Source organism: Phaethon aethereus (assembly GCF_964289735.1).
Source record: "Phaethon aethereus genome assembly, chromosome: 3".
NCBI classification, from domain to species: Eukaryota; Metazoa; Chordata; class Aves; order Phaethontiformes; family Phaethontidae; genus Phaethon; species Phaethon aethereus.
Window position 1 is genome coordinate 110,238,792 of NC_138576.1, and position 13,906 is coordinate 110,252,697.

The 13,906-nt window shown below is 42.8% G+C and overlaps 1 protein-coding gene across 1 annotated transcript in view; it reads left to right on the top strand.

Moving 5' to 3' along the window:
• Nucleotides 1-650: 650 nt before the first annotated feature.
• Nucleotides 651-13,906, top strand: part of COQ8A (coenzyme Q8A) — a gene marked incomplete at its 3' end in the record, with an annotated part of 33,926 nt that continues 20,670 nt past the window's right edge. Inside the window, exons 1-3 of the mRNA XM_081997069.1 lie at nucleotides 651-991; nucleotides 3,251-3,661; nucleotides 4,912-4,978. Of these exons, the coding sequence (XP_081853195.1) occupies nucleotides 671-991; nucleotides 3,251-3,661; nucleotides 4,912-4,978 (799 nt within the window). The 5' untranslated portion in view covers nucleotides 651-670. The remainder of the gene's footprint in view (nucleotides 992-3,250; nucleotides 3,662-4,911; nucleotides 4,979-13,906) is intronic.

Below are 13,906 nucleotides of genomic sequence, written 5' to 3' on the forward strand. Positions count from 1 at the left end.
GGTGGAACTTGTTCTTGGGCAGTGCTCTGTCCTGCATCCTACAGTGCCCAGTTTGTATCTGAGGTCACTGAAATTGCACAGGCTGTTATGATTCTCACATGGAGTGCCCCTTGAACAGGAAGGGGGTCCAAGTCAAAAATGTAGCACTGTAGTGTGGTACTTAGCAAAAGCTGTGTGGGTGTTCTGAGTGTACTGAAATTTCCAATTAAAAGTAACAGAGTAAGCTAGAAGTTGAGAGCTGAGCAGACTACCCTTGGAGGACAGACAAAGCTTACTCGTTGATGTAGGGGTGAAGAAATTTGGCTATGTAAAATGGGCAGGCATAGCTCCAGGGCAAGAGTGGGATGTGACAGTTGTCAGCACACTTCATCTGTACGATCAGGCACTGAGAATATGTTCCAGGGCCTGATAATAATCAAAGATCAAATGCTAATAATTTTAATCCCTTGTAAAAATTTGGAAGGAATCAAGACTGTCTTTGCAGTGTTACTGAAATTTACCTGGCTGCTTCCCCTGGTCAATGGTAAATTGAATATTTACGTGAAGTCCTGGAACATTATCCTAACTCACGAACAGTCATACGGAGCGTTCTCGCTTTGCCTGGCCAGGTCAGCTAACTAGCTGTCATTCAAGCTGGCCTGTGTGCTATCTGAGCTGCAAACCAGTTCCCATGGTGGCTGGTTGCCAAAGCAGAAAGAGATTGTCTGGGATATGCCACTGGCTTTTCAGTGACTTGAAACTGTTGCAAACTTGTTCTCTGACATCCTGCTCGCTTTTTTTTTTTTTAATCTTTCAGCACGGAAAGAGGTCACTCATGGCGGGTGATGCCATCATGGTCATGAGAGGCTTGACAAAGCTTAGTAAAGCAGTCCTAGAAACTCAAGCAGGACAGCTTCGGCAGGTGCTCCTTGGGGGCGATGCAGTTACCATTGCAAGGACTCTCCAGGCCACTGCTGAAGAACGGTTCAGTTCTGCCTTGGGGAAAATGCAGGTAAGCAAAGCTCTTTGTGCACAGTCTAGTCTGATGTTTCGCTTTTCCTCCAGGTACTTTTTTGTTTTGTTGTGTGAGTGGCTAGGAACTTGCATCGTGAACTAGAAACCAGCTCCGAAGTGCTGGATTGATAATATAGATGTTGCAACACTCTGGGAACTCTCCAGGATTTCTGTGGTACGCAGTAGGCGCTTGGGCAGGAATGGGAGGGAACGTTACTGCAGAGTGTTTCTGTTACTGAGTGTTTAAGATGTGATGAAAATGAAAAGTGCTTTGCTTGCCTCATCTTGTCAAAGATCAAGCTCAGCCAGTAGCTTTATTATTTAAAGTCTCCTTCAAACTTCAGTCATTGATTACCTCTCCTTTGATTAAGTGAATGAGCTCTTTTAGAGTGAATTAGATTTATCTCAGTGCTTCTTCCTTTCTTTACAGAATTGGTACATGAGATGTTTTTCAGAATAGCTGAGGATCACGTGTTTGCATGTTAGTCACTTATAGCCCAGGCTGGATTTTCACAAACTGATTTTCAAATGAGGAAATCCAGACTCTCTCTTTTTTTTTAATTAAGCAGCAGTTTCTGTTACCAGACATGGGGATGGATTTATAAGAGCTTCACACTTGCAGTGTTGCCATCTCTTGAAAACATGGGGATTGTCTGAAAAGAACTTCTCTAAAATCATTTTGAAGCAGAGACTAATGAGTGAGTGAGTTTTTGACTTTTTTATGGAACAAGCTTAGACTATCATGGAAGTCTCCTAGAGCTTCAGTCCTGGAATCTGGGCCTGTGTTGCCTTGGTTCTATGTAAGCTTGTAATAGAAATAACCTAAGCGTGTGTGTTTATGGAGATAGTGCTATGTCTTGCCTTTGCATCCAAGAAAAGAGAGGGAGAAAAGATGTTCTTCTGTTTCTGTGTGTGTTTATCTGCACAAGAGAGGCCCCACAAACACACCTGCAGAGCACTTGCCCTGCATTGCAAATGAGTTGCATGAGAAGCTGTTGCTAAAGCAGGGCTCGGTAAGAAATTTGCAGTCTGAAGCTATGACACTTTTCTGTTTTGAAGAGAGGAAAGCTTTTATGCTTAAGTGACTGTATTTCGCTTCTCTTGATCTGTGGCAGGGTTTTGGTTGTCTGACGTGCCTTTTAAAACTTACGTATGGAAGTAGAGAGCCCTTCTTGTTTGAAATCATCAGTCAGTATTGTGGCCACAGTCCCCATCTGTAAACAGATTTCTCCTCTCCTGCCCCAATGTTGAGGTTCAGAATAGCATGAAACCTGCTGAATAACAGGAAAGACCAGGTTCTGTTTTTTTCTGTAAGGAGGGGAAATGTAATTAGTGTTTAGGAAAGAGCCTAAAATATGCTGCCTGCTTGCCTGACCACAGCAGGATTTAAAATCCTGTTGATTGGCTGTAACAGTCATCAGTTCTTCCATGGCATTGTTGCTGCTGAGATGGGTAACTAGAATATGTTGCATAGCAAGTAAATATGAGATAATGCTCTGCTGCTGACTTTTTTTTTTTTTCTCCCTACATCAAAAAGTGGTGGGAAATATCTGGACTTAGTGGGGTAACTCTTGCAGGTCAGAACAGAAAAGACGGTCAGGAGAAGCTTGCCTTGAGCATTGCTGTGTCTGATGCTGCTATCCTTGCTTCAAGCACAAAATTTTATTTACTTTGGGATGACAACAAGCCTTGCCATAGTTTACTGGTCGAATAATGAAATGTGTTTTACAGTTGCTATTGTCATGGCTATGGAAGGCTGAGCTTACTTTGCCTATAAGTAGGTATCTGCTGTTGCTTCAGGTAGCTTTGGGCTTGAAAGTGCTGACATTGCATGATTAGGAGGGAGTGGGGTAGGGGTAAGAACTGAATGTTATGAGGTTTAGATTTTTGTTGTCCCCCCTAAGTATATCTTGAGCGATATTGCAGCTTCTATCACCTGTTGGTTCTGAGCAGTGTGTAACTCCACAATTAGTGAGCCTCCCTGGCACACCAAGGTCTCCAGTTATTAGTGTTTGAGGAGCTGTTAATGAATTTGTCCCGTCAGTGGGGTTGAAAGACCACCAGTGATCCCAGGTGTCCTCAGTGTCTCTTCCTTTTTCCTGCCTCTTACTGTGAATGTCTGCAGTGCCAAAGTCTCTACAAATTACTTACTGTAGAGACAGGACAGCCTAGCTGCATGCCCATTTCTGAGGACCATGGATGGGGAGGGAACAGGTTTTAAGTTCTTTTCTTAAAGTATTTCTATTATTGTTCGCAGGAACTAGGCAAACAGCAGGAGAACTTAACTGATCTCAGTGAGGATTTTGGGAAAGACTATGACTTCTCAGCCCGAGACACATCAGAGGCTCCAATGGACTTCTCCACCGCCCCTGGCAAGGCTCATGAACACAGTGGTGAAGGCCCTGCTTACTCTTACACTACAAATGGACCTTTTAGAAGTGTTGGTGAGACTGGAGATTCTGGCATGGGTCAGAAGCCTTTCCCTCCGAAAATGGATGCAAGGTTATTTGGAGGCTTTAGGGACCCTGGAAATCCTTTTGCTGCTGCCTTTGGACAAAATAGGGCTTTTCACCAAGACCATTCCTCTGTTAGTGGATTAACAGCTGAAGATATTGATAAAGCCAGACAGGCTAAAACAGGTTCAGAGCAGAAACCCTACAAACAGATGGTATGTTTTTTTAATTAAGGGTTCTCAGTACTGTGGCTTCTTAAGGGTTCTCAGTACTGTGGCTTCTATACTAGATTGTCCTTACTCACCTTCTCCTGTGTTTCTCTCATTTCTTCCTCTTCCGCTATTCCCTTTTGTAGAGGCAAAAGAGGGAAGTGTCAGTGCTCCTTAACTCTAGTCTCGGTGATATTTATTCTGTCAATAGCTTTTCAGGCTCTCCTTTCACACCTCCCCCCTCTATATCAGATATTCTGGTATGACTGGGTGTTTAAAAAGCATAGACAGGGTTAGACTTTGGTTTTATATTAACAGGACCTCTCCTTTCATTCACTAGAGTATGAGGATTCAATGTATATATTGGTGCGTGTTACAGTAATAAAGGATCTGTATTTCACACCAGTTTTTGGCATGAAATGTTGAGTAGGTGGGGACAGCTGTAGATAAAAGGGTTTGAAGACTGACCTAAAGAGTCTGTCTGCTTGAAGGGCCCTGTTCCCTGTAGCTAGTTGTTTTGCTACAGCTGTGAAGAATGAATTGGACTTAAGCTCCTCTTGGTGAAGGCTGTGGCTGCCTGGACTGTGTATTGCAGCCCTCCTAGAGGTAGAGAGAACGTTGCCCTGAGCACTAGTAGATTGGAGAGTAGCATAGCTCACAATTGTTGCTTTAGGGCTTCGTGCCATTGTGTGAGACAGCACAGAAAGGCCACAGCAGAATTCACAGTGGAGATACTTGCTGTCTGCTTTGACCTTCTGCCTCCTTCCCCAAATCCAGTATCAGATGCTGCTGTGGGTTCACTCAGAATATTGCTTTGATGAAACTATGCTTCTGGTGGGGGGGAATCATTTACAATACCGTGAACCTGATAACCTTCCATGAGTTTTAATTCCATGTGTGGAAGGGAGTTTGGGTTGGCATTGCGCTGCTTCTCCAAGTTCAAAATATAAGGGCTGTTGAGGTGAAAGTAAAAATGGGGTTTCTAAGCATGGTTGTCAGCTTTTCTTTCCCACCCACTTGTCCACTTCTCTGCTTAGTGCATGTTTCAGTCCAGTGTGACTCTTTTGCAGTGTGTTCACCTCAAAATCTCTCAACATATGTAAGACTCGGTGTTCAAGAAAAGCATTCTGTAGCACAGAGTTGTTCAAGTGCTTTCAGAGTTGCACCCTGAATCTGCAGGTATCTGACCATATGCTCAGTTCATTTGTGGATTTCTTCTTGTTCTGTTTTTCTTTCCCCCCCTCTTTCTGCTGCAGCTCAGTGAGCGGGCCCGGGAGAGGAAGGTTCCTGTCACAAGGATCGGACGGCTCGCCAACTTTGGAGGTCAGTTTGCACACCCACATTTGCGAAGTTGCTACACTTGCACCTATTGATTAATGGCTGGCTATGGCAGTGCTCCTGCTGAAGCATTGCTTGGTTCTATTTTCTTGTTAAGCTTGCTAATAGGGAAGTGCTGTCCCACAAACAGCTGCTAGCTCAGAGCTTGACTTGGGCTTCTTCATTACAATTATGGATCTTGATCTCCATTAGTCAGAATGCAGTTATACTTTGAATCCTGTCTTGTGTCACTCTCATACTATGACAGTAGCAGTTAGATATTATGGCAAAGAAAAAAACTCCCCTTTTAAAAAGACCTTTCAGATGCATTCAGCAAGCTACCTGTAAACAAGAACTACAGAGCTGGCATGGGTTTTCATTTGTCTTAAAAAGGCAGGCTGATATATTCCTGGAGCTTGGTTTTCATATACCTGTTCTGAAATTGGAGGGGGGAGGTCAGTCTTAAGAGTGTAGGGCAGATGATTTGGGAGTTCATAGTAGAACTGCACATCTTCATGGTAACACATACTGGGGCTGGGCTGTTCTAATGAGAGGGAGTGAGGTGTACGTTGTTCTCCAGTCTGTACAAATACCCTGGTTCTGCATATGTGATTTGACTTCATTGAGGAAACTCTCCTTAAAGGAGAGTAACCATACCTTAAGGTCCCTTCCAACCCAAACTGTTTTATGATTCTGTGATTCGGTTTTAGTCCTTACAGTGTGCTGTTACTGTCAAGCATAGACAGCTGGAGCAGCTGTTACTTAAAATAACTTTTCCCCAGACTTATCCTTGCTACTTCTCTGAACAGTCGTTAAATATAAAACATATCCTTTTGGTATTGAGTTCTGAGGGTGGGGAGATGGTTTGATTAACTATTGCTTATAAATCATTTTCTCCCAGGAAGGATGTAAAATCTGAGCTTACAAGATCAAGCTACCTGAAACCTATGTGAATTTTATTTGCAGAATGGGACTTACTATGTTAAAAAGCAGCTAAACATCTTCAGTAATATTAACAGATGGTGCTTATCTACTGTCTTATATCCAAAGCCATCAAAGGACTTAACATCTTCCTGAGAGAAAGGCAACTATCAGTGTTGCAGGTGGAAAAGATGATCGCAGCTAGTCTTACTTAGCTAATCATTAGATGAGTAGTCTCTGTGTTGGTTGTTTTTGTGACTGTAGTGTTTTGAGATGATAGTAGCCTATCTAGGTTGTGAACAGCCTCTCCCAAGTAGCATGTTAGGCCCTTGTGGCTCTTGTGATTCTCTTCCACAAAATTTGATAGAGAAGCACATGTGCAAAGTAGACATCCTTGTGTTACGGATCCCAGAAGAAAGAAAAATAGCCTGTCAAATGTAATTCAGATCAACTCTTATGTAAAAAAAAAAAAAACCCAATTATTCTTCCTCTGTGTGTCTCTTTGTCAGAGTAATATGCACACTAGGAGGAGTTGGGGCAGGGACTGATTCTATGCAGCACAGGAATAAACAGCAAGCGAGTTTTGTGATAACAAGGTTTTAGTGCTGGTGAGATCTCTTTAACCCTGTAGTTCATTGCAGATGCTGTGGCTTCTCAGCATGCTTAGTATTGCTTTAAGCGAAGCAGGATTCATGATCTGCTTTTTGGAGTAAAAAACCTCACTTGACTTCTTTGTTTTTAAGCTCTACTAGCAAACAGGTCTGTGTTCTAATCCAGCCTTGATTTTTATGGAAAGTGTCACAGCACTTTTAGCTGTCATCTTCCGAATTTATCTGTGGCTGCTCACTGACAGCTGGTGGATGTGAAGTGGCAGATGACCAAATTTTCTGTGAACTTTGAGTTCCAGTGCTGTTGCTGTATGCTCCAGCTCTTGGCACCCAAGGCTGTCGCATGAGGAAAGGCTGACTCATGCTTCAAGGGGAAATATAACTACCTACCTGTCTTTTCCTAACCTCAGGTTAAAAAACAAAACAAAAAACCACCCACCAAACCAAAACCACAAAGGGAGAGTAAGAAAGAAAGAGATTGTTTATAAGCAGTATCCTCAGTCATATCTGTGTGTGTCATCTATTTTTTTGGTCTTGCCCTTTTCCTCCAGTTGTCTGATATGATTGAAATTGCTGGCAAGACAGAGGTCTTGCTTTCAGACTGCTTTTTGGGTTGCAAAAACGGTGTTCAGATTCTCCAGTCTCTGCAATCTCTTGTTAGCATTCATTGCATCTTTCCATCTCAAATTTGCCTTGCAGCAGCAAAGAGAAATAATACTGTCAGTACACTGGCTAACAAACAACAGATGTGGCCTATAGGTATGTTTTTTCCAGTTTAAGAAATCCCTTGGTAATATTTTGGTAGGCTGGGTGATGTTTTGAAGGTGACTTCTGAGGGTGTGGTCAGTCTGAAGTAGTGTGGGCAGCCCCACATGGGAAGGACTGCCTGTAAAGAACACTTCTTAATGGTCAGATCTTGATCAGACTGATACGAGCTTTTAAACAGCCTCTAGAACTGCATGGAAAGAGGGACGCCATTTATAGTGAGGAGCAGATCCTGCTTGCTATTTGCTCCAAGTTCAGAGTGGTTTTTTCCAACCTGCATGTAGGCTTGAGACAGACATGCAATTGTGAAATTCCATCTGCTAATTCTAGTGTGACTTTTCTTGACTGGCTCTTATCTGATGAGAAATTTTCTTTTCAAATTGCATCTTTATCAAGCATTTAAAATGCTTAAACCAGGAAACATTAGCTGATGGCAGGAGCTGTGGTGTACCATTCCCTTTCATCTGTTTTTGGTTCCTCTGGAGTTGTTGAGCTTTGGCTTATGGTTGACTGTTTTCCTCTTATATTGTGAGCAGGGGAAGGTAGTACTTGTGTGCCTCTCCTAGCTATGTACTGTCCTCACTGTCAGTCCTTTCTGGGTATTATTCTCAGGCATGATGCAAGAGGTAATGTGTACAATTTTTAAAAATATCTGCAAGCTGAAGAGCGAGGCTGATTAAGGGAGCCTCCTGAGAGCATAGGAGGCAGCTTCCAAATGAGACGAGAATTGATTTTTTCCTTCCTAAGATCCAACCCAACTTAATGTTTTGGGGTTTTTTTTGGGTTTTATTAGAGAAGGCAAGATAAGCTTGAAGTAGAATAAGTGTTTCAAAGCTCAGTGGTAGGTGAGTTGGAAGTCCCTGTGCCAGCACAGTGTGTGTTCTTTCTGGTGTATTTTATCTTGTCCTGCCTTTTCAATGGAAGTCAGAAACAAAAGTGTAGGATGGTTTAATGAGAGTCTCCAATGACATTATTGGTTTTTGGGAGCACCTGCTGCTGCTGAGGGATAATGGCTAACAGCTGGAAGGAGCCTTTTTGCAGGGAATGTCACTGTTAACCTGGGGAATAGCAGTGACCCAGCTCTGTCCTTGCTTCCTAGCCCATTCAAATGATCAGAATTAAATGGGGGTAGCAGGGCTGGGGCTGTGATTATTTCCTGCTCTACCAGCTGCCTCTTCACATTGCCTTGAAAATAATTAAGGGCAGGAGGCCGCATCATATCTGTGAGGGAGTATAGCTTAGAGCAAGTAAGCTTTTTGTGCATAATTTGTTCCTTATGTGCTTTGAGGTGCCATCTTCATTTGGAGAAGAAATTCTCCAAAATTTCATGGAAATTCTCCAAATTCTATTTCCTCAGGAAATCATTGTGGAAAAATGTAATGGTTGAGGTGAATTCTTCCCCTACCACCTCAACACCAGTCAAACTAGCATTTGACTATGACTTTTCTTGGTGGGATAAAACCCACTTTTTTCCTTTATTTCCATGTTAGAAGAATGTCATTTTAGATTTGGGGAAAATCACAGAATCACAGAATCACTAGGTTGGAAAGGACCTTTAAGATCATCAAGTCCAACCATTAATCCAGAACCACCATGTCCCCTAAACCATGTCCTGAAATGGAAAAATGGAAAGATGTTGAGTAGGTCAAAAGCAGATTTCAGGTAACTATTCCTGGGGTTCAGGTAGCTGAATTCCTATGCTATTGGCATGATCCCATTCATGCTTGAATCATTCCTCCTGTTGTCTCTGCATATTTTTTGTTGTCCCCTGATGTTACAGGGAACGTTGATCTCTCAGCTGTGGTGGCAGGACACTGGTGAGTGGTGGACAAATTAGTAACAGGAGGCAAAAATACTTGGACTGCAGAGTTTGCCTGGCTTCTCACCTCTTCTTGGAGCAAAGAACATGTTGCTGGAGAGACTGAAAATCATTTTCTCCAATGCTTGCATGTAATACTGAGCTAATGTTTCTCTGTTATCAGCACAAGATTCTCTACTGAACTTCTTTGTCCTTTATATGTACTTTTGTATGCTTGTTGCAGCAGCTGGAGTGACTGCTGTTAGCTGTATTTATAGTACTAAATATCATTCTTGATTTTTATTTGTTTACTTTATTTTTTCTTCCCAGGATTGGAATTGGTAAAACAGATTTTTCTGTAGTTTTTTGTTCCATGTTCATTTTGTAGCCTGATGGGTCATCAGTTCCACCCACACAGTTCTTGATCTTTTCTTTATTTCTACTCTCTCTTCCTCACATCATTTGACTTCTCTAAGCAGTTTGTTTTTCCCTTAATCATATTCCTGGTTTGTAAGTTTATTATTTTAATGATATAATAAGATCCTTTTGCAATAAAGAAAGTTCAGGAAGCTTGTGGTGAAGTGTAGATCTAATGTGATTGTAGCAATTTTTTTGGGGGGAAAAAAATGCCAGCCTCTTGAGGTATCTTATTAAAGTATATACAGGACTGACAACTACAGGATTCAGGTTGTCACATGAGTGACCAGTGAGTGTGTCTTTCTTCTGGTGAGCATTTAATGTTCAGAAAGCTAGTGGGAATCGATGCACAACTGTGTGCAGCTCTCAATGTGTTCTGTCTGGTGCTTGCAGTGTTTGATGTGACCGAAACCAGGGCACAAGCTGCTCCAGAGGAGAGTCTCGCCCACCCCTGCGCTTGGCAGGCTGAGCAGAGTGATAACAGCCCATTCAGTCTCCCGTTTGTTTTGTTGTGTCAGTTGCTGAGCAAGAGGATTCTTCCTGAACAAAATTGATTCCAGATCATCTCTTGGTGGGCCTGGTCTGAAATGTAATGGGTACTGGAGACACCTGGAAAACGTCTGAAGAGGCACTCTGCTGGTATAAAACCAAGTCGCATTTTCCAGGTTTGAAATAATCTGTCCATGTAAAGCACAAAATGCAGGAGTGTGACTTTTTAGAGGTGCTCGGGGATGTTATTTTCCAAGGTGCTGAACAGTGGCTGTTCAGTGATCCTGAAAATTGGCTCAAAATGATTAATTTTGGAGGATATAATTCATCTTGCAGATAAGGAAAATGAAGGATGTCAGGAGTGACTTGTGCAAGGGCAGTAGACTGGTGGCCCAGAGGAGGAGAGTGCTTTTTTTTCTACAGCTGTGCAGGTTCTTTGGAGGGATGACCTGTTCCTGGTGACAAGTTGGCAGCATGTGGTGGGTTGACCTTGACTGGCAGCTAAGCCCCATGCGGCTTGCTCACTCGTTTCCTCCCACAGCAGGACAGTAGAGGAAGAGCAAGAGTGAGAAAACTTGGGAGTTGAGATAGAGGCAGTTTAATAGGTGAAGTGAAGCTCCATCTGTGAGCAAAAGCAGCAAGAGGAATTCAGTCACTACTCCCTGTTGGCAGGTGGATGCCCAGCTGCTTCCTGGGAAGCAGGGCGTCAGTGTCTGTAGCAGTTCCTTGGGAAGGCAAGCACCATAACCCCAAACATCCCCCCCCGTATCCTCCTTTCTGCAAGCTTTTACTGCTGAGCATGACATATGGTATGGATATCCCTTTGATCGATTTGGGTCAGCTGTCCTGGCCATGTCCCCTCCCAGCCTCTTGCCCACACCCAGCCTACTTGTTGCAGGGGCAGAGTGGGGAAAAAGCCTTGACGTTGTGCAAACGCTGTCCAGCAACAGCTAAAACACCAGTGTTATAGACACTTTTAGTCACAAATCCAACACACAGCGTGATACAGGCTGCTTACAAAGAAAATTAACTCCTATCTCAGCCAGACCCAGTACACAGGATTATTTGTGGTCAAATAATATGTGCCTTGACCACAGCCTTTCAGAGGGGTGGGTGTATAAAAGAGGCCTGGAAAACAACTCTGGCGGCATTTCAGGAAATGAGTGTTGTGGCTCTGAAGCCTCCTGTCTACTACTTGTTTTGTGAACCCTAAAGCTTTGGTCTGGTTTGTCAGATGAGGAAGGGTGAAGTTTTCTACGCTGGTTTTTGTTGTGTGATCTGTGTGTGCTCCAAATGCCACAGTGTTCGTTCATGTTGGTAAAGGAGAAGGTAATACGTTCCTGAAGATCAGGGTCAGACTGATCCCTAGTACTGATGTTGGTGGATGGAGTTTTAGCCATAAGGAATTTAGGCCTTTATTTAATTCCCTAATTTAATGGCTCTTCTGATGATAACTTGGTAAGAACAAAGAAATAAAGTGAGCAACTGAGACTTGTGAAAAGTGGCAGCTTTTTCTAAGCCCTGCCTGTTCAGGGAAAAGACCAAGTTTTGGCATTGCTTTGATGAGAAACACAGCTTTGAATTGTTACCTGTTTCTTAGTGATAGGTTACGTACACAGCTGACTGCATTTTTATGTAGGCTTGACTGCTAAGAAGCAGCAAACACCCAAGATGCACTTGACCATGCACAGTCCCAAGAGGATTATCTATCCTCCTGCCACCACATTTAGAGCAGGGCTGTGTGTGCCCTGAGATGTTTCCAGGTAGTTACTGGAAGACTTGATGTAGGAATGCTGCATTTTCATGTAATGCCCTGAGCTAAATATCCTGCTGCGCACTGTGATTGAGTTTGAAGACGCCTGAAGCCTTTGTTTAAACTTCAGATCTTTAAACCATAGCAGCTGTTTAACTGTAAACTGGTTTATGCCTGGCTTTAGTTTATTTGAAACAGTTGTTGACTGATGATTTGAGTTCATTTTCTAGTAAATTGGACAAAGTGGAGCAGTGAGCAAATTCTAAGAGCACCTGTTTGTAAAAGAAGCTTTTTTCCTCGTGTAGTCTACAGCTGGTTTAGTTCAGATGCTCAACTGTGTACGTACATAAGAGGGGAAGTGTGACACATTTGTTTGGACTCTGATTTTGCCTATGCTGATGTAAACAGCAAGCTACTTTGGAGCATGCTAGAACTTCACCAGCTTTATTCTGGAAGACAGAGTAGAATCTGGTTCCTAGTCTTTTGTTTGCCTTTCAAGTGGTTTGTGTCTTGATGATGCAGAGAGATTAGAAACTTCAGATATGTTTTATTTTAAGTGCAGGCAGTAAATCTCAGTAGTGAACATAGAGCTTTTAGATGGAGATGCAATGTATTTAATTTGGAACCAATTACTGCCAGTTCAGTCTAGCTCTGATAATGACCAAGCTGATTCTGATGGGGAGCCTTGCTTTGGAGGTGGTAAAAATGGGATTAAGGCCAAGAGAAGTACTCTGTGAGTGGTAGTCAGTGTAGAAAATCACATTTTGTTGATGAGATATCTATCTTCATTGGCTTCCTGTCTTGACTCTTGGTACTTTCTGCTCCAAGTTACTGTCTTGCATGTGGGATCTGATTGGAGATGACTATGTATCAGCATTTTCATATAAACTGTTTATGGTGTGATTGAAAAGTCTCTTTGTTTCTTTCCTGTGGAGCCTAGGGATATTTTTCTCGCCCTGTCCAGCTAATAAAATCTCTGGATTTCTGGTGTAAAAGACTTGCTAAGTTGTCATGCATGGCTTGGCACTGTTGAAGGGTCTGTACAAGTTAGCTAGTAACAGCAGACTTCCTTAGGCTTAAATTTGGCATTTCAGTGCTGCATGTCCATAGGAAAACTTGCAGACAATACGGAAAACTGAAATTTAAAAAAAAATTAACATCTTTTTAATCTTAAGTATAATGTTAAGATCATGGCATCCTGTGAAAGTTTTATTTCTTTTTCTGAATGTAAATTTCTGTATTATGCTATATGCTCTTAAACATTCACATGCCATGAAGAAGGAAATGTTGTCTGACAGTTAAATGGCATGGGAGCAGTCCTGGAAGGAGTCCTCACGAAGGCCTTGTAATGTCACTGGTGCCTCCTGTGCTTCACCTTCATGCTGGATTCTTTGGCCCAGTGCACGTAGTCCGCAAGATTGCAGATGGAGCTGTTTCTGAAGCAGACATACTGTGCAAGTTTGAAATTGGTAGAGGTGGGGTTGTAATTACCTGGTGGGAGAGATGAAAAACTTGGTGCAAGATAAGGTTCAACTTGCTCGTGCCCAGGCTTCCTCGCTTGAGACTACAAAACGTGTGCATGCGTATCCTCCTGCACACATGCCCAAAATGCCATATGCTGGTCAGCTATGCTTCCTTCATTATACTGACCGTGTCCCCTGGTTGTTTTGCCTGCGAAGCTGTCCAGTAGTGCCTCAAGGAGGGCTTAGGGTGCTTGGAAAATGTGCACACCGAGTACTGCCAGTGGTCTGGGAGAAAGGCCTCGCGGGATGAACCATTGCTGAGGAGCTGTGAGGGAGCACCAGCTGTTCTGGTTGCCCATGGCATTTATTATCCAGAAAAATAAATATTTTGAAATGGGTAAGGCAGTGAGACCTTTGGTAGTATGTATTACTGTGTGATTAAATCTGCGGCTCATTTAGTATCTTCGGTGGCTTTGATCAGGTTAGTAGAGGCAGATAACGCTTCTTTTGTAGTCATAGCTTAATCTGTGGCTGTGAGAGAATGCCCTAGAATTCACTGCTTGCAAGGGTGATAGTGCATGTGGAGTGCTGGTGTTTGGTCTCATGGTCTTACTGTTGCTGTGTGAGATTACTCCCCAGCACAGCTCCTTGGAATTGCAGGTTCCAACACTGCTTAGATAAGGTGGGCCTCAGGAAAAACATGTTTCTGTTCATCATAGT